This window comes from Brachyistius frenatus, unplaced genomic scaffold, assembly GCF_029030835.1.
Source record: "Brachyistius frenatus isolate BFR_SWC_R1_liver_20210118 unplaced genomic scaffold, ASM2903083v1 Contig_9, whole genome shotgun sequence".
NCBI lineage: Eukaryota > Metazoa > Chordata > Actinopteri > Embiotocidae > Brachyistius > Brachyistius frenatus.
In genome coordinates this window covers 6604276-6626863 of record NW_027210608.1, presented here as the reverse complement: position 1 = coordinate 6626863, position 22588 = coordinate 6604276, and the positions used below count along the sequence as shown (strand labels likewise).

General features: G+C 41.8%; 1 protein-coding gene and 1 long non-coding RNA gene across 3 annotated transcripts in view; both read left to right on the top strand.

Annotated features, from left to right (window-relative positions):
• trpm7 (transient receptor potential cation channel, subfamily M, member 7) overlaps positions 1–17380 on the top strand; it is a 41175-nt gene extending 23795 nt beyond the window's left edge. Inside the window, exons 20-40 of one of the 2 annotated variants that reach the window (XM_069690501.1) lie at positions 474–602; positions 796–1047; positions 3518–3692; positions 4377–4509; positions 4658–4836; positions 4984–5116; positions 5373–6175; positions 7108–7202; positions 8403–8499; positions 8581–8657; positions 8836–8873; positions 9022–9050; positions 10308–10361; positions 11140–11184; positions 11413–11478; positions 12805–13088; positions 13358–13440; positions 14041–14246; positions 14516–14567; positions 14694–14800; positions 15763–17380. In XM_069690501.1, coding sequence (XP_069546602.1) covers positions 474–602; positions 796–1047; positions 3518–3692; positions 4377–4509; positions 4658–4836; positions 4984–5116; positions 5373–6175; positions 7108–7202; positions 8403–8499; positions 8581–8657; positions 8836–8873; positions 9022–9050; positions 10308–10361; positions 11140–11184; positions 11413–11478; positions 12805–13088; positions 13358–13440; positions 14041–14246; positions 14516–14567; positions 14694–14800; positions 15763–15875 — 3150 coding nt within the window. In that variant the 3' untranslated portion in view covers positions 15876–17380. Of the gene's footprint in view, positions 1–473; positions 603–795; positions 1048–1557; positions 2246–3517; positions 3693–4376; positions 4510–4657; positions 4837–4983; positions 5117–5372; positions 6176–7107; positions 7203–8402; positions 8500–8580; positions 8658–8835; positions 8874–9021; positions 9051–10307; positions 10362–11139; positions 11185–11412; positions 11479–12804; positions 13089–13357; positions 13441–14040; positions 14247–14515; positions 14568–14693; positions 14801–15762 lie in introns of those variants that run through there. The other variant, XM_069690502.1, reaches the window with a different exon arrangement.
• Positions 17381–17841: 461 nt separating this feature from the next.
• Positions 17842–20356, top strand: LOC138616298 (uncharacterized). The gene is made up of 4 exons (XR_011310591.1): positions 17842–17958; positions 18319–18413; positions 18964–19040; positions 19411–20356. It is a non-coding gene; the product is annotated as an uncharacterized lncRNA (long non-coding RNA).
• Positions 20357–22588: the final 2232 nt, after the last annotated feature.

Here is a 22588-nt window from a genome sequence, read left to right as displayed (position 1 = left end):
CTCCAGTTGTCATAATCCTCTGAACAGCTAATCCTCCTTTCTGTGAGCGAACTTTGTTGGGAACTGTGAATTTCACTTGAGACGGAGAAGATGAAACTTCACTTTCTCTCACAGTCTTTATCTCGGCAGCTAATCACCAGCTGAGCTCTGAGGTCAGAGGTCTCAGTAAAAATTGCAGACTATTTGCTGCCAACTCAAAGTGCCGTGATGAGTTTCAGCCCCTCAAGAGGACCTCAACTGACCTGATCGCAAATATGTCAGAGAGGAAGCGTCTCTAGAACTGTCTGAGTTTAGAGGCTCTTTGTCAGCACAGCCCAGTTAACATCTGAATCTACCTTATATACTATACACGGTATCTGACACTTGTAGTTGAAGAAACAACAGGAGAATATATCCTGTTACTTTCATTTGATAAAGTGTTTTCTGTAATGATTTACTTTCTAATATGACTGTTGTTTGTCTCCTGTGTGCAGCTCTTCTACCTTGGCTACTTGATGTTGTATACATACGTTGTGCTGGTGAAAATGCCCATATGGCCTTCTCCTCAGGAGTGGGTAGTCATCCTCTACATCTTCACCTCTGCCATTGAGAAAATTCGAGAGGTAAGTGGAAAAGAAGTGTTTATTTTTCACGCTCCACAGATTTGAAAGATTGACAATAATGAGTTTATTCATATTCATATTGAAAGCAGCTTCTATTGGTAGTCCTGTCCTTCAAGATAACTTCACCAGAGACTGTTGACTGAACAATCTCCTTCTTTCTCTTTTCCCTTCTACTGCTTCACCTTTTTTCCAGATGTTTATGTCTGAAGCAGGCAAAATAAGCCAGAAAATAAAGGTGTGGTTCAGCGACTATTTCAATGTGTCCGACTTTCTGGCCATTGTGACATTCTTCATCGGCTTCGGCTTGAGGTTGGGCGGCGGTGATGCCTTCGTCCCTGGGAGGACGGTTTATTGTCTGAATATCATCTTCTGGTACGTGCGACTCCTGGATATCCTGGCTGTTAACCAGCAAGCTGGGCCGTACGTCATGATGATCGCTAAAATGGTGAGTCCTTTATAACTTGATTACACAACTGACATAGTTGTGGAACCAATTACAGTGAGAGCTAGACTTACATGCATTGTGCTTATGTGTGAATTATGTCTGTTCTACCAAGTGTGCAGTCAGAGATAAGGATGTTTCTAGGAGCCGCTCAGACATTGTTATTGTGTTTCAGAAGGGAGACCACAGGCTGAACACATCGGGTTACAAGTCTGACACTCGAGTCTTCTTTAACGTGTCTGACCGGAAACACTTTAGCTCAGTTCAAACTAAAAGCACAGAACCGCTTACTCAAAGTCGCCTGACTACTTTATATAGAGTGTCATTATTTTCCATCCGAGTGCTGCCATGTCATGATCAACTAGCGTTGTGATTGTGTTCTGGTACATATTAATGCCATGACAGCGTGACAGACAACTCTGAACTCTCATGTTTGTGATCTGAAGATCCTGTCAGGGAACTTTCTACTTTCATGTTTTTATGTACTCACTTTGAACATTCACATTCAAACAGCATTAATCATCTACATGCTGTTACCAGGTATTGTACCTCACTGTATTATTCTGAGCAGCCCCATCAGTTTCACCTTGTAATGTGCATTTTACTAAAATATCTCATAAGTAATAGCCTATCTTCTTCAGAATATTTCATGATTGTTGAATGATGTTACAACAGCTTTTTACTATTGGCTTTCTTGCTGAGATTTATGCGAAATATGTTGATAAAGCTAGCAGGTAACTATCTTGGCTTAACTTGAAGTGGTTTAACTAAACTAGTTTTCTCGGCTTTGTCCAAATCTAAAACAAATCCTCCAACCAATACCTCAAAATTGTCCTCTACTTTTTTTTTTTTTAGTAATTTCATTTAATCAATATTACTATCAACGCTATATTTCTTGTTAGTTTAATCCACACAAAAACTGAAGCATAAAAACTTCAGGTTGTGGTTTTACAGGGTTAAATGTTAAGAGTATTTTTATCAGTGTCATTGACTGCCTAAAGTCTAAAATTGAGCTTGGAGGTGCTGCTGTGTGGATTTTTTTTTACCTTTAGACAGAGCCAGGCGAGCTGTTTTCCTTGTTTCCACTGATTAAGCTAAACTAAAAACGTGGTAGCTTTACCTTCGCATTTTGTGAAGACACAAATATGTAAAATATAACACTACTTACAGTGGTGTGAAAAGTGTTTGCCCCCTTCCTGAGTTCCAATTGTTTTGCATGTCTGTCACATTTAAATGTTTCAGATCATCAAACAAATTTAAATATTAGTCAAAGATAACACAAGTAAAACACAAAATGCAGTTTTTAAATGAAGGTTTTTATTATTAAGGGAGAAAAAAAATCCAAACCCACATGGCCCTGTGTGAAAAAGTGTTTGATCTGATGATCTGAAACATTTAAGTGTGACAGACATGCAAACAAATTGAAAATCAGGAAGGGGGGGCAAACACTTTTTTTTCACACCACTGTATGTTCGCTATACAATTTAATATAAATATTTAGTATATATTGAAAGATGAGTGAAATCAATCTTGTTTTCCAATTCTCATCAAGAAAGCAAATATATTCCCAATTTAATTAAACTCCTACTTTAATCTAGATTTAAACCTGCAGTGTGGAACTTTTGTCTCCCACTTCAGCCGGTGAGGACGATTACAAAAACACATGCTTAGATCACAGGCTCCTGCATAGTTACTCCCTCGCTACTGTGGCGGCTGTTAAGCAGTGGAGAAATTGTTTCTCCACCTCTGAGAAATGACTTGTTTCAGGATTTAATCCATTCAGTGAAATACATGTGGAAAGTCCAGAAGAGCTGCACGATTTAATTATTTTAATTCAAATTAGTTTAGGGCAAAACGAGTAGTTGGACTGCTCTGAGTCTCAGGTGTGCATACTCTGCCCGTAGAGCACGGCCAGTTAGCATTCATCCAGGCAGTCTGGGAATGTCTCGCCAGACAACCGACTTAAAAACTGTGTTCACTGAGAGATTTATCTGGTGCTGACAGTCTTAATCAACATTGTGTGAATTCCTTTGGCAAGAACTTGAATGTTACAGATATTTATCAATATGTAAAAGTACCACACTACAGGTTTAATTAGAACTTAATCAAGGTGCATGTCCATCAGGTACATGTAATAGCTTTACCTTCAGCATTACTCTGTCTGCTCTGGGGATTTCAATACAGGCATCACAAAGATTTTTACCCAACAGCTAAAATCAGCAATAGCTTTTGGACAGACAACACCAGACCAAATTATAGAGTAGAAGATCATAAGCTTGTTTCCGTTTTCCCTCATTTGTTTCGGTTTGTTGACCTGTAAGAAAAAAATATTACCTGCTGTCTCTGGATCCCACGAGTTGACATGAATGCACTAAAACTCTCTCGACTGTGCTTAAGAAGTCAAATATTATTTCAAGTAGTGATGATACCATCAGTCACGCGTAGCGTTTACTCTGCGTGTTGTCTCTTACAGGTGGCCAACATGTTTTATATTGTGGTAATAATGGCTATAGTCCTGCTGAGCTATGGCGTACCCAGGAAAGCCATTCTGTACCCACATGAAGAGCCCAGCTGGACACTCGCCAAAGACGTGGTCTTTCAGCCGTACTGGATGATGTATGGGGAAGTGTATGCTTACGAAATCGATGGTAAGGACGATGAGGATGGTAGGGGAGATTACGATGGTAAGGACACTTTTATTGAAAGATTCACACCAGGGCATGATAGCTGATTGTCACTCAACCCAGCACTGGAAATCAAACCCACGACAGCTTAATCATCGTTTCCTGTCGCAGCCTCTTTCACACAACATGGTTCACACAGAGGCAGGCTGCGCTGGTCTCTTTGGAGAGGGCGGGGCTTTTTAAATAAAACTGCTGCAATTTATCACGTGCTTTATCACGGCTATTATGACCTTGTTTCAGCCAATATATCTAATGTACAGGGGAAATGTTAGCAACAGCTAGAGCCAACAGTATAAGTTTATACATCATAATTCTATATTAAAAAAGTTTAATTTCTCAATGGAAAAAAAAGGTCTAAATTTCCAGTTTTTTTTATCCACACTACTTTATCGGAATTGATGTGTGACAATACTTTATCTCTGCTGAAGCTCTTTTGTCATTGAAAATTAGTTGTAGAACAATATGAACTAGACCTGGGTGTGTGTGTGTGTGTGTGTGTGTGTGTGTGTGTGTGTGTGTGTGTGTGTGTGTGTGTGTGTGTGTGTGTGTGTGTGTGTGTGTGTGTGTGTGCGTGCGTGCGTGCGTGTGTGTGTGTGCGTGCATCCCTTCAGGTGTGTACTTGTCCTAACAGACCTCTTCCCTTCACAGTGTGTGCCAATAACAGTGACGCATCAGTGAAGTCCCTGTGTGCTGCAGGAGTGTGGCTGACTCCTCTCCTACAAGCAGTCTACCTCTTTGTACAGTATATACTGATGGTCAACCTTCTCATCGCCTTCTTCAAGTAAGTGCACAACAATCCAGCTGTGGGTTTTAGACTTAAAGTTACCGTTGCTGCCATCCAATTTCAGTGTTGATGTTTTTATTCTTGAGAGTGATGCCAACTTTGGCCTTGACAACTTAAAGTTATTGTCATATTCTCTGTTTTCCAGCAATGTGTATCTGCAAGTGAAGTCCATTTCTAATTTGGTGTGGAAGTACCAGCGCTACCACTTTATTATGGCTTACCATGAGAAGCCTGTCCTCCCACCCCCCTTCATCCTCCTGTGCCATATATACTCCCTCTTCTGTATGTGTAGGAAGAGGAAGAAGGAGCACACCTACGGACCAAGTATGTCCACCCTACTGTCATTTCCTACATGAGCAATTGTCAGAGATTTAAATGTTTTTATGTTGATGAAACAAGACTGTTGCTGCTTAACTCTGCATCAAGGAAATCCTCAGCAGTAACAACTCGCTGCTTCCTTCTTTCTTTCAGAGCTGTTCCTCACAGAGGAAGACCAAAAGAAGCTTCATGACTTTGAGGAACAGTGTGTCGAGACGTATTTTCATGAAAAGGATGATCAGTTTCACTCGGGGAGTGAGGAACGCATACGTCTCACCTCAGAAAGGTGGGCCTGTTATTGGCCTTCACAGAGGCATTTTCAAAATGTTCAAAAACATGCAGCATTTAAAGCAGAATATAATCGAGAATAAGATAACCTCCTGAATATTCAGTAATGACATTTGAATTGTTTTCTTAAATGATTCGGTGAATTTGACACGCAACAGCCCTTTAGATTTACAGCCCTAATATTTCATGTTAACTACAGCAGGTAACATGAGCTGACCTGTAGATAACTTGAAGCTGTTATTTGTGACTTCCAGGGTAGAGACCATGTGTTTGCAGCTGAAGGAGGTCGGGAACAAGGTGAACTTTATAAAGCGTTCCTTGCACACTTTGGACTCCCAGATCGGCCACCTGCAGGACCTCTCAGCCCTGACGGTGGACACTCTGAAGACTTTGACTGCTCAGAGGGCATCAGAGGCCAGCAAGGTCCACAATCAGATCACCCGGGAGCTCAGTCTGTCGAAGAACGTGGTCCCCAGCATTGTCCCCGTGGCAACAGACACCGGCCCCCTCTCCAAATCGTCCGTGATGGCCAAGCACAGCGTGGGGACCTACTTCGGCTCCTCTTTCCCCCAGGCAGGAGCCAACATTGCAGATTCTCTTTTTGGGTTCGGTGTAGAAGGAAGGGCTGGGACGGAGAGTCGCAGGAGAGTCGGGCCCAGCACTGGAACAGAACCGGGGCTGGACCCCACCCTGAATCCAGCATTGAGTCTGGAGAGGAGGGGCTTGTTTGGGCTTGGACACCTTGCTGCAGAGGCTGGCTCCTCGGGCTGTGCCGGCTCCAGTGCCTTTGTCCAAAGTGCTGTGGCCACGTCCCCTCCGGAGCTGCGTCTCCGAGGACACTCTCTCATCCAGAGTAAGCTGACCCGTCCACAAGAGCCGGGCCTTTCCGACTCCCCATCCAGCCTGCCCAATGTGCCCTCCCACGGTGCTCACTTCCGCATCAGCAGCACCCCATCCCAGCCCAGTGGCTCTAGCCACCCTGAACTTGCCCTCGCTGGGCTTTACCAGTCGCCCCTCCAGCCAGACAACACCTCTGTAGAGTTTGGGGCGTTTGTGGGTAAGTATGACAATGAGGGTGAATCTGGTGTTGAGAAGATGAAAGAGGAGGATGAAAATCGTGTGTGTGTGTATCCTACTGTCATTGTTGTCTCTAAGACTTCTGGCTCTGCTCAGACTTCCTGCTTGCCTGCTTGCACTGTGAAGCCTGAGGACACAGAGGGGTTAGGAGGGGGGGTGAGAGAGGGGGATGTGAATTTGGGGTACGTGAACGAGGCGTTCTGCGACGATGACGACGACGACGGCGGCAGGTCTGGCTTTCTGAGTAGACGGAGAAGAGACACTAGAGAAGAGCTGGCTCGAGAAGCTGCATCAGATCTCTGTGACACCCACGGAAATAGTGGCCCATCAGGTTGCACTCATGCCCCTGCTGTGGCACCCAGGAGACTCCACACACGAGAGAGAAGGGAATGGGGTGTGACGGGACCAGCAGCAGCCCACTGTGAGGGTCAAAGTGTGTCGGAAGGCCGTCTTGACAAGAGGAACACGTCAAGAGAGCCAAACACGAGAGGTTTGCGTTTCAGTTTGAGCTTAAGTGGTGGGCTGCATCTGCCGGGTGCTGGAGCCTGTCCTCCTCCAGATCAGGGTCCCGGCAGAACCTCTAGCTGGTGCTTTCTGCTTTCCTTTCTCTGCTCTGTCTGGGCCTTTTAGTCTGACTTGTTTATTCTCTGTTCCTGGGTGATTCTGAGGCTTTCACACATGATGTGTAGGCAGCATGAGTGGTTGGTTGTCTTGTTGAGGTTAGGCTGAATGATTAAGACATTTTTCTAATACGTTGTGGTTACAAATAATCCCTGTGATTGTTTCGGTGAGATGTTGTCAAATGAGCAAATATGAGTCCAAGGAAAGACAGTGATGTTTTTTATTTTGATAATGTGGCAGACTAAGTGGGTTTCTGTGAGATGTGGTGTAACAATATTTTTTTGGTTTTAGGACATAAAGACAGTGTGGAGCTTCAGCACTCCACGCCCAAACAGACTCCCACCTCCAGCAGACAACAAAGCCCGACCACACAGATCACATCACAGGTGTGTGTGTGTGTGTGTGTGTCTGTCATGCAAGGTCTTGTTAGAAAAATTACTCAGAGGCTTGGTTCAAAATCAAACACATCGGACATTTATTCTTGCAAGAAGGAGCAAATACATGCACCCTCAAAGAGATGTGTCCAGCAGTGGTCCACGTTACTCCTCCGTAGGTCAGCTTTTATACAGTGTGATAAACAGATGACAGTCACCCCCATTCCCTTTGTATCTGCTTTCATATGGTAATACCGAGTTGGTTGTAGGTCACAAGATAAGGACACAGGGGAGTCGTCAATTAGATGCAGAAAGTAAAACAAAAAAGGAATCACTTGCAAATAAGAGCGAAAACAAAAGAGACTTTTCAGAGCCACAATGCAAACAAGAGGAAGAGACAAATCTTTTCTTTCCATCATATCCCTCCCGTTTATACAAAGTATAACATAACATGTACATAAAAAGGAAAAAAACAAAATAATCTTTCCATCAGGTATTTTCTAGGCGTTGGCTCAAAGCGTTTTGCTGTTATTTCAGACTTTAGAAATAAAAACTTAGAGATGTGATGTCACCACATTTCTCTGAGTGTTTGTCTTTATAGTTAAAATGCGTCTCATCTACCAAACAAACTTTAAACGAATTTCAACTTGATAGAGTCCTCGAGCTAAAACATGTAGCCAACTGGTGGTAAATTCAATATAAAACTTGTATGCTGCAACATCTTCTTTCTGTGGGATGAATAAAGTACCTTATCACACTAACTTCAGCCTGTTGTGTGACCCTCAGTGTTTTCACACATCTGCAACTGTTTGTCTTCACCTGTAAAAATAACTCAGGAGGTTTTCTTTTTTCCTGAATTTGTTACGTGCTGCTCTACAGCAATGATACTTATATTGCCTCATTAAAAACATGGCTTTTGCAGTGAGGTTGCAGCAGTGATGCTAAGTCAGACTAATATTTCAGAAAAGTGATCATATCTTTGGACTTTGGCAGGTGTTCTTTCTATTTCAAATAAAATACACTGCAGGAAACTCTGAACCTTGAAGCTCTGTGTGTTAGTTTGGTACATTGACAGTCCTGTCCACTGCCTCCAGACATCATGATGTAGCCTGATAAGATTGAACTATGAAATTCACCACAGATCAGTGTTCAAGAACATTGTCACACTTCTCATAGTCTCTCTTTGTGTCCATTTTTTTTTTTTCTCTTCAGGCTCAGCCTGAAGGTCACGGTCACATCAGAGCAGTCAACTCCTACGCTGGCTTCACAGAGTTTGACAGAAACCCAGCGTTTCTTCATCCTGACACAAGTAATGTCATTAATCTATCTCGTAAATGTTGAGCATCTCTGAACAAAAGATGGCTGCTGACCGTTTGTTGTGATTCTGTAGCTCTGACAAAGAAGGACAGGAGCAGAGTGTCTGCTGAGGACATCCTCAGCCACGAGGACCCCAGGGCTGCAGTACTGGTAAGAAGTGTGTGTGTGTGTGCGTGTGCGTGTGTGTGTGTGTGTGTGTGTGCGTGTGCGTGTATACTTTCAGGAGTACAAAGGAAAAAACGCACTGTATAGTTTAACTCTTTAAAAAAAAAAAAAAAAAATTGTTAGTACTGGTTTCTGTCTGTTTAACTTCCTTTTTCTTTACCAGGAAAGAGGTCAGGTCAAATCAGCTCAAGCCAGCAGCTTGTAAGTGTCCTACTGACCAACAATTATGTTGAACTACACGTTGTCTTTACTTTCCATATAGAAACAGCTGAACGTAAGACCAGTTTTTGTCTGATTTAAGTGGAGCTCTGGTGCTTGTTTGTCTCACTTTGTCTTTTCGCTCTGCCAGGCGAGCCCCTGGGGAAGACGCACTAAATGGTAAGATCTGTAGTTTCACTCAAGTTCCTCCATCTACATACTTTAGTTGTGACAGACTTTTCTGCCTGGTTTAGTTAGTCCAGCAGCATGTTATCAAAGTACCTTTGATCTTTAAACACTCTCAGCATCTATGGCTGGACAGATTGTAGTTTGAAAGTTTGTCCATGACAGAGATTCGTGTGTTCAGTGACCTCCTGCTCCTCACTGACTCAAACCGCTCCATGTTTTGGCCAATCATAGTTGTGCCCTTGCAAATGGGTTTATTGATCTTGCTGTCATCTCTGTTACTGTGTTCCCCCAGCAGCCCACAGCAAAGGAAACTACAGACAGAAAATAAGACTCTACTTATCCCCTTCTTTTACACAGCATCAGTGTATGTTGTAACGTTGAACTATTCTAACCTCCTCACCCATAATGTTCGACCACCATCTCCTGGGTCTTGTTCACATTTAGGTGCATTAGATGACTCTTGCTGAACCGCTCCCCAAATTATCCTCCACTTCATTGTAGTCCGACTCCCGCCCATCTCTAATATTCTAACTTCTGCAGGTTGCATGATTATGTGATCATGTTATATGTTAGAGTTATTCTGTGAATCAGAGGTGTGCCGAGGGAACAGAAATGGAGACAGGACAATCACCTGCAGCAATTCATCCTCAGCAGCTTCTCACTCAATAGAAATAGTTGACAACATTGCCGACACACACAAGGCCACCTGTAGAGCGTCGAGAGCAGATTCCACCTGTCATTGTCTGTGCAGCTGATCTGAACCCGTTGAGGCCAGATGACTTTCTCAAATACTAAACTAGATGTTTCCATAGCACCTGTATCTTATCCTGCATCAGACTCTGGATTTATGTGCAATATAATCCATCCTCTAACAAGCTTCACCAAAAAACTGAGGAATGTTTTTTTTTTTTTTTTACCTCCTATAAATAACCTTTTGACAGTATTTCTGTGATGTTTGTGAATAACTGTGCTCATGATATGACTTTTGCAGCATTATTGTGTTGTAGAAGACAATCTCAGTATACCAGAGGGGAGAACAGGTCTTGGCTTTTGCCCGAGATTATAGAGTTTATTTCAGACAAGCAAAGGTGTAAAAATTGACGAACAATCTTCTGTAGCCAGGGAATTAAAAACTACATCTCAAATGTTTCAAAGCCTGCACCTTATGGAGGAAAACCTCTGCTGTGATACATCATGTTTGTTTCTGAATGAAAGCCTCACTGTGCTTTTCTTCTTCCGTGGTTGCAGCCGCAGTTTCTCTCTATATGCCACGTCACACCCACCTCGGAGCCAGAAAGGACTGTGAGTCTCCCTCACTTACTAAACATAAATATCTGCATGAGAACTGAAAGGATGAATTGATTCGTGGATTGGCAGGAAATGAATCCACACACAACATTTAGATAATTTGTTAATCATGTCAGTCCTTTTTCAGGCAAAAGTGCTAAATATTGTATGATATATTTCAATTTCACAAAGTGAAGGTTTGGTGTTGTGGTTCTCTTCCTGGTTTTATTTGGAAATATTTTTCAAATTTAAATGTTTTGGCAAAGCATTTAAATTCCTCATATTAGCCTCTCAGAAACTATAGACAGGTTATTGATTAACAAAGAAAATAATAAGGATTATACTTAAAGCCCTCCCAAATATTTTTCACTATTTATTGACAGCAAAAATGACACAGGCCTGGTTACAATAAGCTATAACAGACACATGCAGCCATTATCAATTTTTAGAAAACTAGGAACATGTAACATGTAATATACATGTAAAAATGTATAAAGATCAAATATCTGATCACAAATACTTTATCAAATACAGTGTGTTTTTTATGTTTTTATTTTTCTTCAGCCATCAACAGAAATGTATTCCAGGAAATAATTAAAAGTGTTGCATGATGGAGCCGTTTCTGTGCTTCCGTTGTTGAGAAGTAGGACAGAGACATCTACTGGTGGAAGCTGGAAAAACTCTCACTGTTTTTGTTCAGTACTACTCATTTTTAGGACATGACATGAACTAATGCTGTGTAAAGTTTTGCAGAAAGATGAACACTCTTTTTTTTTTCTCTCTCTCTCTGCAGCTATCGGCTCACCATTCAAGCCCATGGAAAGCTACCAGTACTCAGGTGAGACAGGGACTCCACACAACAGGCTGTATTGTCATTTTTATGTATTGATTTCCAAAACGAATAATTGTTGAGGTTTTACAACATTTGAAACTCTGCATTGTATTTCACTGAGACAGAGTTCAATGCTACAGAATAGTTTTATCCTCGTTCACTCATGTGCTGCAGGTGTCTTAGCCTGTGTGTGTATTTGAGGGTGTATGTTAATATGCGCTTTTCCTCTCATAGCTGTGGAGCGTAACAACTTGATGAGGCTGTCCCAGAGCATCCCCTTCACCCCCGTGCCCCCTCGAGGTAAGAATGGATCCTGGTTTCCTGGACGTGTCGGATCAGGTGAAAACAAAGCTCTGAAACACGACGGCAGGCAGTCGGAGAATGAGGAAGTCCGGCAGATCAGGAGAGGACTGGTTTCTGTATTGGTTTTTTCCTTCCTACACCTGCAGCTGTTTGCTTCACAGTCACACTCAAGCTGTTATTGAGTTTAGTTGCAGCCTTTCGTGTGTGTCGTATATTTTTTATGACTACTTTGGCTTCACAACTCTTCTTCATCTCCTCGCTGAAGTGGAACTGCTGCTTTTATGGATTTGGATGTTAAAGGTCTAAGAGGCAGTCATGTTGTTGATAGTTTGTTGTTTGGGGTTACTCAGTCTGCTGGTGTCTACTGCCCGGCAGAGGCACGAACTACAGAAACAGTGAAGTGGAGAAGAAAGCCTGTCATAGTGCTGCGTTTTAAAGCGAATACAACATTTAGATACTGCGTGTTTGACCCATTTAAAGATCACAGGGACAACCACAAACAAAACATGTTCTTGTCTCGTTCATGTGAACCAATGAGCTGGTTTAATAAATGTATCTTAAACCAAATGCATCTTAAATATGTCTTATTTGATGCAGCAAGCTTAACCACAACAAATTATGTGAACTAGATTTTTCAATCGCAGTAAATAAACTTTAAATTAGCTTCAGCTAATGCTCTTGACAGCTAGCCTCAACTATCTGTAGTGCAGTCCCAGCAGATTGATTGGTTTGTAAATTTAGTAATAAAAGAAAAATAAAAACAAAATGTAAAACTTCTGACTAAGTTACTGTATGTTGTCTTTGCAGGGCAGTATAGATCATTCACTAATGACAGAATTAACCTAAATAAATACTGAGAACAGATATAAACCTTTTGTGGTCCAAAATCTTCCAAAGGCCTGACGTTGTCGTCACACCTGGATTTATCAGAGGTTGTTTCCTGAAGCCTCCTCCTGCTCCTAATGACAGCTTCAGTAGCAACACAGAAACTGAGTGTTCATGTTTCACACAGATGCTCGGTGCCAGCTCTCTGATGAACAGATTTAAAAAAAAAAAAAAGGGCTTGTTCAGTGGAACAAATTAAAAACCTGTTTCTGATGGGGCATACCTTGTAACAGTATTGACTTAAGTTTATGTTTGCACTTCCTGAAATAAAGGTCAAAAAGCATATTAAAAGTAAGTGACTGAAGGAAGAGAACAGGCCATGTGTCTGATGAAGAGTTGACGGATTAAATCCCCTCCCCAAACCGGTGAACATCAGAGCGACTGCGTTTGAACGACGGTCATCGGTGCGAGTCTCACCTGCTGCTTCTGTTCCTTCAGGGGAGCCGGTGACCGTGTACCGTCTGGAGGAAAGCTCCCCCAACACCATCAACAACAGCATGTCTTCCTGGGCCCAGCGGGGCCTCTGTGCCAAAATAGAGTTCCTCAGCAAGGAGGAGATGGGCGGAGGACTCAGACGGGCCCTCAAAGTGCTCTGCACGTGGTCAGAGTATGACATCCTCAAACCAGGACACCTGTACATAGTCAAGTCCTTCCTCCCCGAGGTGGTCCAAACGTGGCAGAGCATCTACAAGGAGGACACTGTGCTGCACCTTTGTCTCAGGGTACGAAGCACCAGTCACAACAGCCGCTCTCTCGCACTGCAACTTTGGGCTCCATCCCTCCAGAAAGATGTGCAAGTTAAGGACTTAAAAGCACCAAAATACAAAATCCTCTCCCTTTCTGGCCATATTTTTAGATTTTATTTTGCGTGTTTACTTTTAGACACCTGTACAACTGTATGTATTATCCAAGTGATACTGAAGGGAGTCCCTTTTCAGCAGAGGTGAGATATGAAACTCATCTCCACAAACGTTTCTCTGTTTCTCTCCAGGAAATACAACAACAACGAGCTGCTCAGAAGCTGACATTTGCCTTCAACCAAATCAGGCCGAAGACAATCCCTTATTCACCGCGGTAAGTCTGCGTGAGCGTTATTGGAGGTCTGACACAGAAGTCCTATTCACACATATTGTTTATCTTCAACCTGTTTTCATGCTTTATTTTCATATCTCTGAATGGCTGTTGTTTTAAAATATAAATTGAAGCCTGTATGAAGGTATTGTGAGTTCATTGCTGGAGCCGTGTGTCCAAGCTGCCTGTCAACATCCGCAGCACTGCTCGCTTCACACAGCAGTATTTGTTAATCAAATGCATAATTTGATTAACACTACAGGCTTAGTTTTCCAATGTTTCATCAGAAATATTTCCTGTGATCTCACTGTTTACTGCTTTCAGACTATCATGATGCTGCTGATACATGCTGTCAGCAACAAAACTGATGTTTTCATTTTGCAAAACATGTTTTTAAACTTTACTTCAGGAGCAATTTATTCATTAAGTAATCATTTCTTCTAATGTAAAATTATGAAATGGTAAAAGAGACTTTTCGGGGCAAATTCTGTGTTTTCTAGTACTTTAAACAAAAAACAACAAAAAAAATGTATGTGTCCACTCTTGTCAAGTTAACAACTTGAAACCTGAGTGTTGACAGAGTCCCTCATTCTGCGTGTTCAGGTTCCTGGAGGTGTTTCTGCTGTACTGTCACTCTGCCGGTCAGTGGTTTGCTATAGAAGAGTGCATCACCGGCGAGTTCAGGAAGTTCAACAACAACAACGGAGATGAGATCGTCCCCACCAACCTCCTGGAGGAAACCATGCTGGCCTTCAGCCACTGGACCTACGAGTTCACCCGCGGGGAGCTGCTGGTGCTCGACCTGCAGGGTAATGAACTCGCAGCACACACACACACACACGCGCACACACAATTCATGTCAAAGGAAATGTAATGTTATTTTTAAGTGGCATGTTGTTGTCTTTACACAACTTCACATTGCGGACATGAATCGGTCACGACGATGGACGCGAGGCTCGTTGATTCTGTTGTAGTTATGAAGTTCGCACCGTGACGTCATTCATCTGCTCCCTGCTTGCTCGTGACACGTGTGCATTAAGAGCTGTACTGATGATGAAGCGTGTGTGCACCTCTGTAGGCGTCGGGGAGATTCTGACGGACCCGTCGGTTATAAAGAGCGGTGAGAAGGGGTGAGTCCTCTCGGTTTCCTACAAAAAGTAGCACAACTGTTAGTTCATTTATTTATCTCTTGTGGTTCAATAGCGAGCACAGATTCTACTTTGGCAGCTAAAATGACGTCTCTGTGACTCCTGCAGCTCTTATGATATGATCTTCGGACCCGCAAACCTGGGGGACGATGCCATCAGGAACTTCCGTTCAAAACACCACTGCAACTCCTGCTGCCGGAAACTCAAACTTCCAGGTGGGAGATACTTTACAGCTGCTCTTTAGTGACGTTAAATGTAATGTTAAATGTAATATTTGTGGTATTTAAAAATGTTTAGTTTTAAAACGTGACATAAAAATCATCTGTTTTAAATGGTAATAAATATGTTTGGTGTTTTTTTTTTTTGCAAAAAATATAATTAGTTACAAATTTGTAAAATTGTATCGACTCCTTTTTTTTTCTTTATTGAAAAAACATCTCGGTCACAAAGAGCTGAAGCTCACAAACTTCAAGGCTTCAAGTTGCAACATCACTTCCAAACTAGGTTTGAAATCACAAATCTTAAACACAGATTTAAGGTGAGCACAGAGAAACGTGGAAAAAAAGCCTTCTCGTGTCAACCTTTTGCGCAAACATCACCCTGAAGGTCAAATGAGGTTTTCAGCTAAGTGAATCAGTTTTATAATGAAAATCTCACTAAGCAGGAAACACGAGGAAAAACAAAGTTACAAACACAAGTAAGATAATTACAGTGGTGTGAAAAAGTGTTTGCCCCCTCCTGTTAAAACATAACTTAAAACCCTGCAATGTGGCTGAATTACAACAACTCTGCAAAGATGAGTGGGCCAAAATTCCTCCACAGCTGTAAAAGACTCATTGCAATTTATCGCAAACGCTTGATTGCAGTTGTTGCTGCTGAGGGTGGCCCAACCAGTTATTAGGTTTAGGGACCAAACACTTTTTCACACAGGGCCATGTGGGTTTGGATTTTTTTTTCTCCCTTAACAATAAAAACCTTCATTTAAAAACTGCATTTTGTGTTTACTTGTGTTATCTTTGACTAATATTTAAATTTGTTTGATGATCTGAAACATTTAAGTGCGACAAATGTGCAAAAAAATCAGAAATCAGGACGGGGGCAAACACTTTTTCACACCACTGTAAAACTCATCCCTAACATCGTTTTCCCCCTTCTTTTTTTTGTACTTGTTCGTCAGATCTGAAGAGGAATGACTACACACCAGATAAGGTGACGTTCCCTCAGGACGACCCTCCCAACCCCGGCAGTGGTGGCAAAGAGTCCCGCCAGTCAATGAGGCTGATGCTGTGAGAGAAAGAGAAAGAGAAAGAGAGAGAGCGGTGTTGTGATCAATTTCAGTCGTAGCCAAGGAGCAGGAAGGCACATCCAATCAACTGGAAGAATCCAAACCGTGTTTCCATGGAAACCAGTGCATGCAGACTGTGTCACGTTTGTGTCGTTCCCACCAAAATACTGTGTCGAACACAAATCAACCATCTTAACCTTTTGTTTTTTAGGGCATACATGGGGAGGAGGGGGGGGTCTAAAATATTTTCTACAGGTTTATGGACATAAAGATATATGAACTGGATATATGAACAGGTACAGTGTCGTTGCAGAGGGTTTATTTATTACAAAGTTTGAGAAGTTGCCTTGTTTTAACTCTTTAAATGAACAAATCAAAGTGCTTTGTACATCTGTTACAGCAGCTTCAAAGAGGACAGCCTGCTGAGACCGAGTCACTGCAGAGTGCCACCAGATCCTTTTTATAAATGTATAAAGACTCGTATCACAACCTTTTGTCTCATAGTTAAAGAAAAGATATACATGAATTTGAAAATCTTGTAAAATATGGGCAAATTGCAATGCAACTTTTACAGAATATGTATGTCATTTTATTGTATTGAAACTGTGTCCACCAAAATATTGCTGATAGTTTTTATTGTTACAAAGGTACTATTGCTATATCTTTGTCATCAACTATTGTATGAGCAAATCACAATCTAGTGTATCTTATAGATACTGTTATGTGGCATGAGCTGAACAGATTAAAATATTTTATTCAGGGGAGCTGACAAACATAAGGGTATTACTGTATACATTTTGTACTGGACATCATTTTAAACAAATAAAATGTTAAAAAGTATGAATAGAATGATTGTGTAAAATTACGTTATGTTGGACATCAATTAAAATGTTCACGATGTCGTTCATGAACGAATTTCTTTGGAGAATGAAGTGAACCGAGTCACTTCCTGAAGCGATCGGTTCATTTCTCCGTTCAGTAGAGATCCACTCGCTCGGTGAGCTGCTGACTAATGTCGCCAGTTATCACAAGATAATCCATCACCTGACACTCCTTCACTTGCTCACTTTTACAATCCCAAATTCCCTGTTGTGTTAACAGACTTCTAAGACGAACACAAACTTGTGAAAATGTCCCGCGGCGTAGAGACCCGTCGGTGCTGCTGCAGCTCGGACCGATTCTTTCTCCACAAGGTAAATGATTCACGTTCACTCATTTGTTGAGTAAACAGACGACACGGCGAAGCTGTTCCTGGTTGGTAGCCAGCCAGAATCAGGCCGAGCAGATTTAAGAACAATAACCTCAGTTAAACTCTTTCAAAAGAAAAAGTGTTTCATCTCTGATATTCAGCGGAGCGAACTTCTTGAATATCTAGAGTTTAAAGACCGTTTGTTGCGCTTGTCACTTTTGGTTGTGAAAGCTGGACATGTTGAGGAACAACGAGTGTCCGGCCGTGTTTCAGTTCAGTGAGTGGGACTATGTGCAGTCAAGAGGTCCGGTCCAGCACTGAACCAGTGGATTGGAGTGATTCGGGACGCGGAGGAGAACTCTGATGTCCCCACTGAGCCCGTCGGCAGCAGAGCCGGGCCGGGCTGCAGATGATGGGCCTGGACATTCTTGGATGTTTGCCTGCGGGAGGAGACAGACGCTCTGCTGTTCTCTCAGATTCCTGAAGTGAACAGCAGCAGCTGGTGTTTGAATCCACAATACAATAGTTTCTGTTGAGCTGTCTCTTACTGCAGTGACGGGACGGCTCACCTGTGTGATAATATCCACCTCTAGAAAGGTCAAGAGGGGAGAGGGTGGGGGGGGGCCTGACTGTAAGCGTGGGAGTGGAAGCTCTGCATGTCCATGGACCAGAAAGAAAGCTGCAATTATTAACAAAACAATATTGCAAGATGAGTAGTCATTTTGAAATGTGGATGAGCAGACAGGTCCTCCCTCCAGCTGGGTGTGGTTCGCTCTCTTAATAGTCCTGTAATCAAGATTGTGCGTTTCATTGTCCCGGCTCATCTCTTGAGTTTACAGCTCGACTACAGGCTCTGAAAACAGACGCAAAACAATGAAATCAGTCACCATTGAATACTGGTAAGTTTTAGTTTTGTTATTTATTTTTTTTATTTCCTCTTTTTGTATGTTAATTTTGTAAGCAGGTGCAATGAAGATATATTTGTAGCAGCCACTATCGGCACATTTCCTGTCTTTTATTATTCTCCACGACGTGACAATAAAGCTTTAATTATAGAAGCAGACATGATATTTTTCACCAGGTACATCCTGTAATTTTATCATTGGTCAGCAATGTTGGTCAGCAGAAGAATATTTTTTCTCTGCGTGCTGTCTGTCACTCGTGGTTCAAAATGGCTGGACTTCAAAGCCTCACTTATCAGGGAGCTGATAGGTGTCGAGGTTATTGATGTGTTTATCCCTTTGGTTTCATGTCAACAGTGCAGGATGAAATTACTCCTACCGCTACCGGGAACTAGATGGAGTCCTCCGTCAGGTTCCCGGTGTGCAGGTGAACGGGTTCCAGGGGAGACCGAGTAAGCTGCTTTTTTCTTTCTCTCACGCAGTCATGCAGTTTTCCATGGAGGCCCGTTTCTGCCAAAAAAATACATAAATAAACATGAACGGTGAAAAATCTCTACTGCACATTGTTTGTGTGAAACACCAAAACCAAATCTAGTCTAGTAAGTTACTATATAAGAATTATACAGTAAATTAAACTTCCAACTCAATTTATTTGCCATTTGTTCGGTTAGCTCTTTTTAAATGTTAAATATGCCGATATATTTTTCAAGCGCGTGTTTTTTTTCATTCACGACAGCTGATTTCATTTTAACACAAAATCAATGGCAGCAATCAGAGTTGAAATGAACCAATGAATAAAGAAGTGTGTCTGAATATCAGTCAGTAAAAAGTGAAAAACCTGTTTTGCACCGTGCCAGTTCTCTCAAAGAAGCCCGTTTTACTGGTCGAGGTGCCAACATTGTGTGTAAACACACACCAGGTATTATCTTCTACACTGAGGAACACAGTTTCATTTTGATTCATGTTTCTCCCCTCCCCCTCCTCCCCCCTCCACCCCCGCAGACAGCTTCGAGGTGTTGATGGATGGTGTGCTGCTCTACTCCAAGCTTAAGACGGGAACGTTTCCTAACCCTCAGGAGGTTAGTGTGTCAGTGAGAGAGATGTATTTTATTTTATATATATATATATATATTTTTTTTTTATGTGACATCTTATTTACTGTATTTCTGGTTATTTTCTTATCAAAACATGACTTTGGACTGACTGTGTTAAGGTATGTTTAACAGCTGCGCAACAACAAAACCAGCCGATGACCTTTTATTTTACTGCTCAGGCGCATACATCCGTACAAACAGATGATGTAGTTTCTCTTTTGGTTTATCTAAATATTAACCAGAAATGGCGGCCTGTTGTTCAGGCAGAATCTCACACGGGAAGTACCAAGACTTTAGTCTCTCTCAACAGCCCTGTCACTGCACATCATGACCAAATGTCTCTGTGTTTCATCAGATAAAACAGAAAGTGATGGCAGGAAAAGGGAAGAAAGCGTCGTAGCCGGGGCAGCAGACGAGCAGATGCCCTCACCTTTAGGAGACGGAGGAAGGAGGAGGGGGGGGGGGGAACAACAGCTGTATTCACACTGACTAAACAATAGTTTGGTGGGGTTTTTTTGTTGTTTTTTTTGTGCGTGTTCTCTCACACCTGCTTTTCTGAATACCAAAATGAATTCGGACATTAAAACATGACTCTAAAACATTCAATCATTGACCATGAAAAGATCCGACCTCATTGTTTTTCAGTGTGAATACAGACTCAGACGAGAGGCGGACGGGAGCATGTCGGAGGAGCCAGGCGCTGACCTGCCCTTCTGTTCATGAATGTACACACTAAAAACCAAGACAGTGTGTGCACGATGCAAGTCTAGAAGCTTTTCTGCTGACCGAGGCCTGAAGATCTGCTCCCGCCGTGTCTATCTGTACTACCTTTACAAAAGCCGCATATATTTTCATATTTAGGTGTATCGTCTAAACAAAAGCTTTGGTGCTGTGCTGTGCTGTGATTGGTCTCTGGTTTCATTTAATGGAAGAGCATTTTGGGGGATAAACTTATCTGCTTTCTTGCCAAGAGTTGGCAAGATGAGAAGATCAATTCCACTCAGACACGAGTAGAATTCATCTTCACATTTAACTTGACAAGAAAGCGAGTAAGTGTGTTTCCAAAAGTGTCCAACTATTTTTTTTGAATCTCCTTTGAGCCTCTTGACATTTACAAAGATCATAAATGTCTTCATTAACATTAACTCTTTTTCAAATGTACACATGGGGACTATTTCCTTGTGCTTTGTAGTGAAGAGTTAAGTACTGTGCATTCGCCGGCATCTGTGACATTATACTGTTCCTCATTTTGTAACCACTGTGTCTACAAATGCAATAAAATACCAGTGATTAGTTGCAGACCTGCTCGTTTCAGATGATTTTCACAGCCTACGCGGGTGAGTCTGTAGTCAAATGTCTGTGTGAGTAGTGATGGGAGCTGATTGTAGGTGTCTGCAGGATGATGTGATCGTCCACCTCAACAGAGAACACATGAAGGGCTGACTTCCTCAACCGTCCGGTTTCCACCAGATAAAATCATATCTGAGGAAAAGGATGACAAGATGGAAATACACAGCTTCCTTTTTCATATATTGTCCATGACTAGTTTAATGCACTCAAGACAATTGATCATATTTAACATGCAAATTGTAGGTTTTTTGTTTAATTTTGAATCAGCTGAAAGGCAGTTAAATGTAGTGAAAAGTACCATGTTTACCTCTGAAATTAAGAGGCATAATAGTAGAGTCCAGTAAGTCGTGCTTGAGTGGTTATTATTTTATTATCGTCAACAAACCCCATGAAAAAACAAAAACAAACACAGTCCAAACTCTGTACTTGTACCAAACCTGTCTGTGGCGCTAAATAACCAAATAATGAATCTTAACAGCTGGATGCTGTAGTTTTGAGCTGACGTAACTTAGACAGGAACAAATGGCGCTTTGTTGGGAACTATTTTAAACTGAGGATTAATTACACATTTGGCGATGACCAATGAAATGCTCCCAGGCTTTGATAAATATCCTGTACTTGTTAATAGGGTCAATTTGTTTATGGTTTTGATTGTTTTTTTGTTGTTTTTTTTGGGGGTGGGGGGAGATTTGTGAACAATAAAGCACAAGATGACCAGATGTGTCCTTTTATATAAAACAGATATCAATCTGCTAATGCACCAAAACAATGAGAAGCAGATATATTCGGGCTCTTCACTTCTGTTTTTTTTTTGTTTTGTTTTTTAAAGCAGGCCATCGTCCCTGTATATCTCTAGCGTGTAATCCATCAAAAATAAACAGACGACGATCATAACAAGAGATTTGTCAGCTGTTGAGCTCTGTTGGGGGATTCACCGAGACTGAAACACTTTCAACAGGAAACAAGAAATCGACATCAGAAGCAGTCATACCTCTCTGTTTCACAAACAACGGGACTCTGCACGACGTGCTGTCACTGTAATGGAGAAAATACGTGGGACGAGTCGGTTGGAAATGATCGGTTTTACTGCTCCAAAACTGGCTCCGTGACCTCACTGCGGTATCATGGCTCTCTCAACACGCACGCGTGCACGTATCTTGTTTGTAATGGACAAGTTAATCTCTTCAGTCAATACATCTCTTCTTTATCTGTTTTTCTCTATTTGTTATGACGCACTGAAACAATGGTACACGAGGCAGATTTATGTGTCACTAAAAAACTCAGTTTGAATCATTTATATTTGAATTGGATCGATTTGAATCGTATTGAAATAACAAAATTTGATTTCCATCATTTGAATTTGTGTTATTTAACTTTAATAATTGCATTAAACAACTGAATCTGAGGAGCATCGTTTTAAAATGCATTTATCAACTTTGAAACTGAATGCAAAACTATCAAATTGAATGTATATGGTCGGAAACTGTTTGATCCTCACGGAAAATCAAACGCTGCGCGCACTTCTACATTCACTTCTCACAACACAAATTCAGTTCTTCAAATGTACTTTCGCTTTCATAGAACCTGCGTCAGCTTCTCGTGTAAGTTTGAACTCAATTTTTTTTTTTTTTTTTTTTTTTTTTTTTTTCCCACGACCTCTCCTGTCTGTGTTTGACTCCCGTTAATCTGCAGCAGCAGCAGATCCAACAGCAGGGGTGGAAAAATCTTCCATGTAACTGTCGCTCATAAGTGTGACGTCATCCTGTGAAATGTAAGTATGAGGTGCACGCAGGCTTCAGCTGTCTGAGACAACATCCATGAGCAAATCATCTGAACGGCGGGAGGGAAAAGTTCAATCTCTGAAAAATGTCCGATGAGTTTCTGAACATGTTGGTATTTGTGTTTCCTAAATAACTGCGGACCTGATAACTGATCACGTGATCGGACAATGTTTCAAAGAGCCTCTTGTTTGATTTTTCTCGGTCATTAAAGTGCTCCATAATCTCACGTCACGTCAGGCGACTGTCCATCAAAGTTTTGAGGTGTGTGTGTGTGTGTGTGTGTGTGTGTGTGTGTGCGTGCGTGCGTGCGTGTGTGTGTGTGTGTGTGTGTGTGTGTGTGCGTGCGTGCGTGTGTGTGTGTGTGGTCTCTCAGGTGGATGTTTTGATTCTCTGATAGTGTGG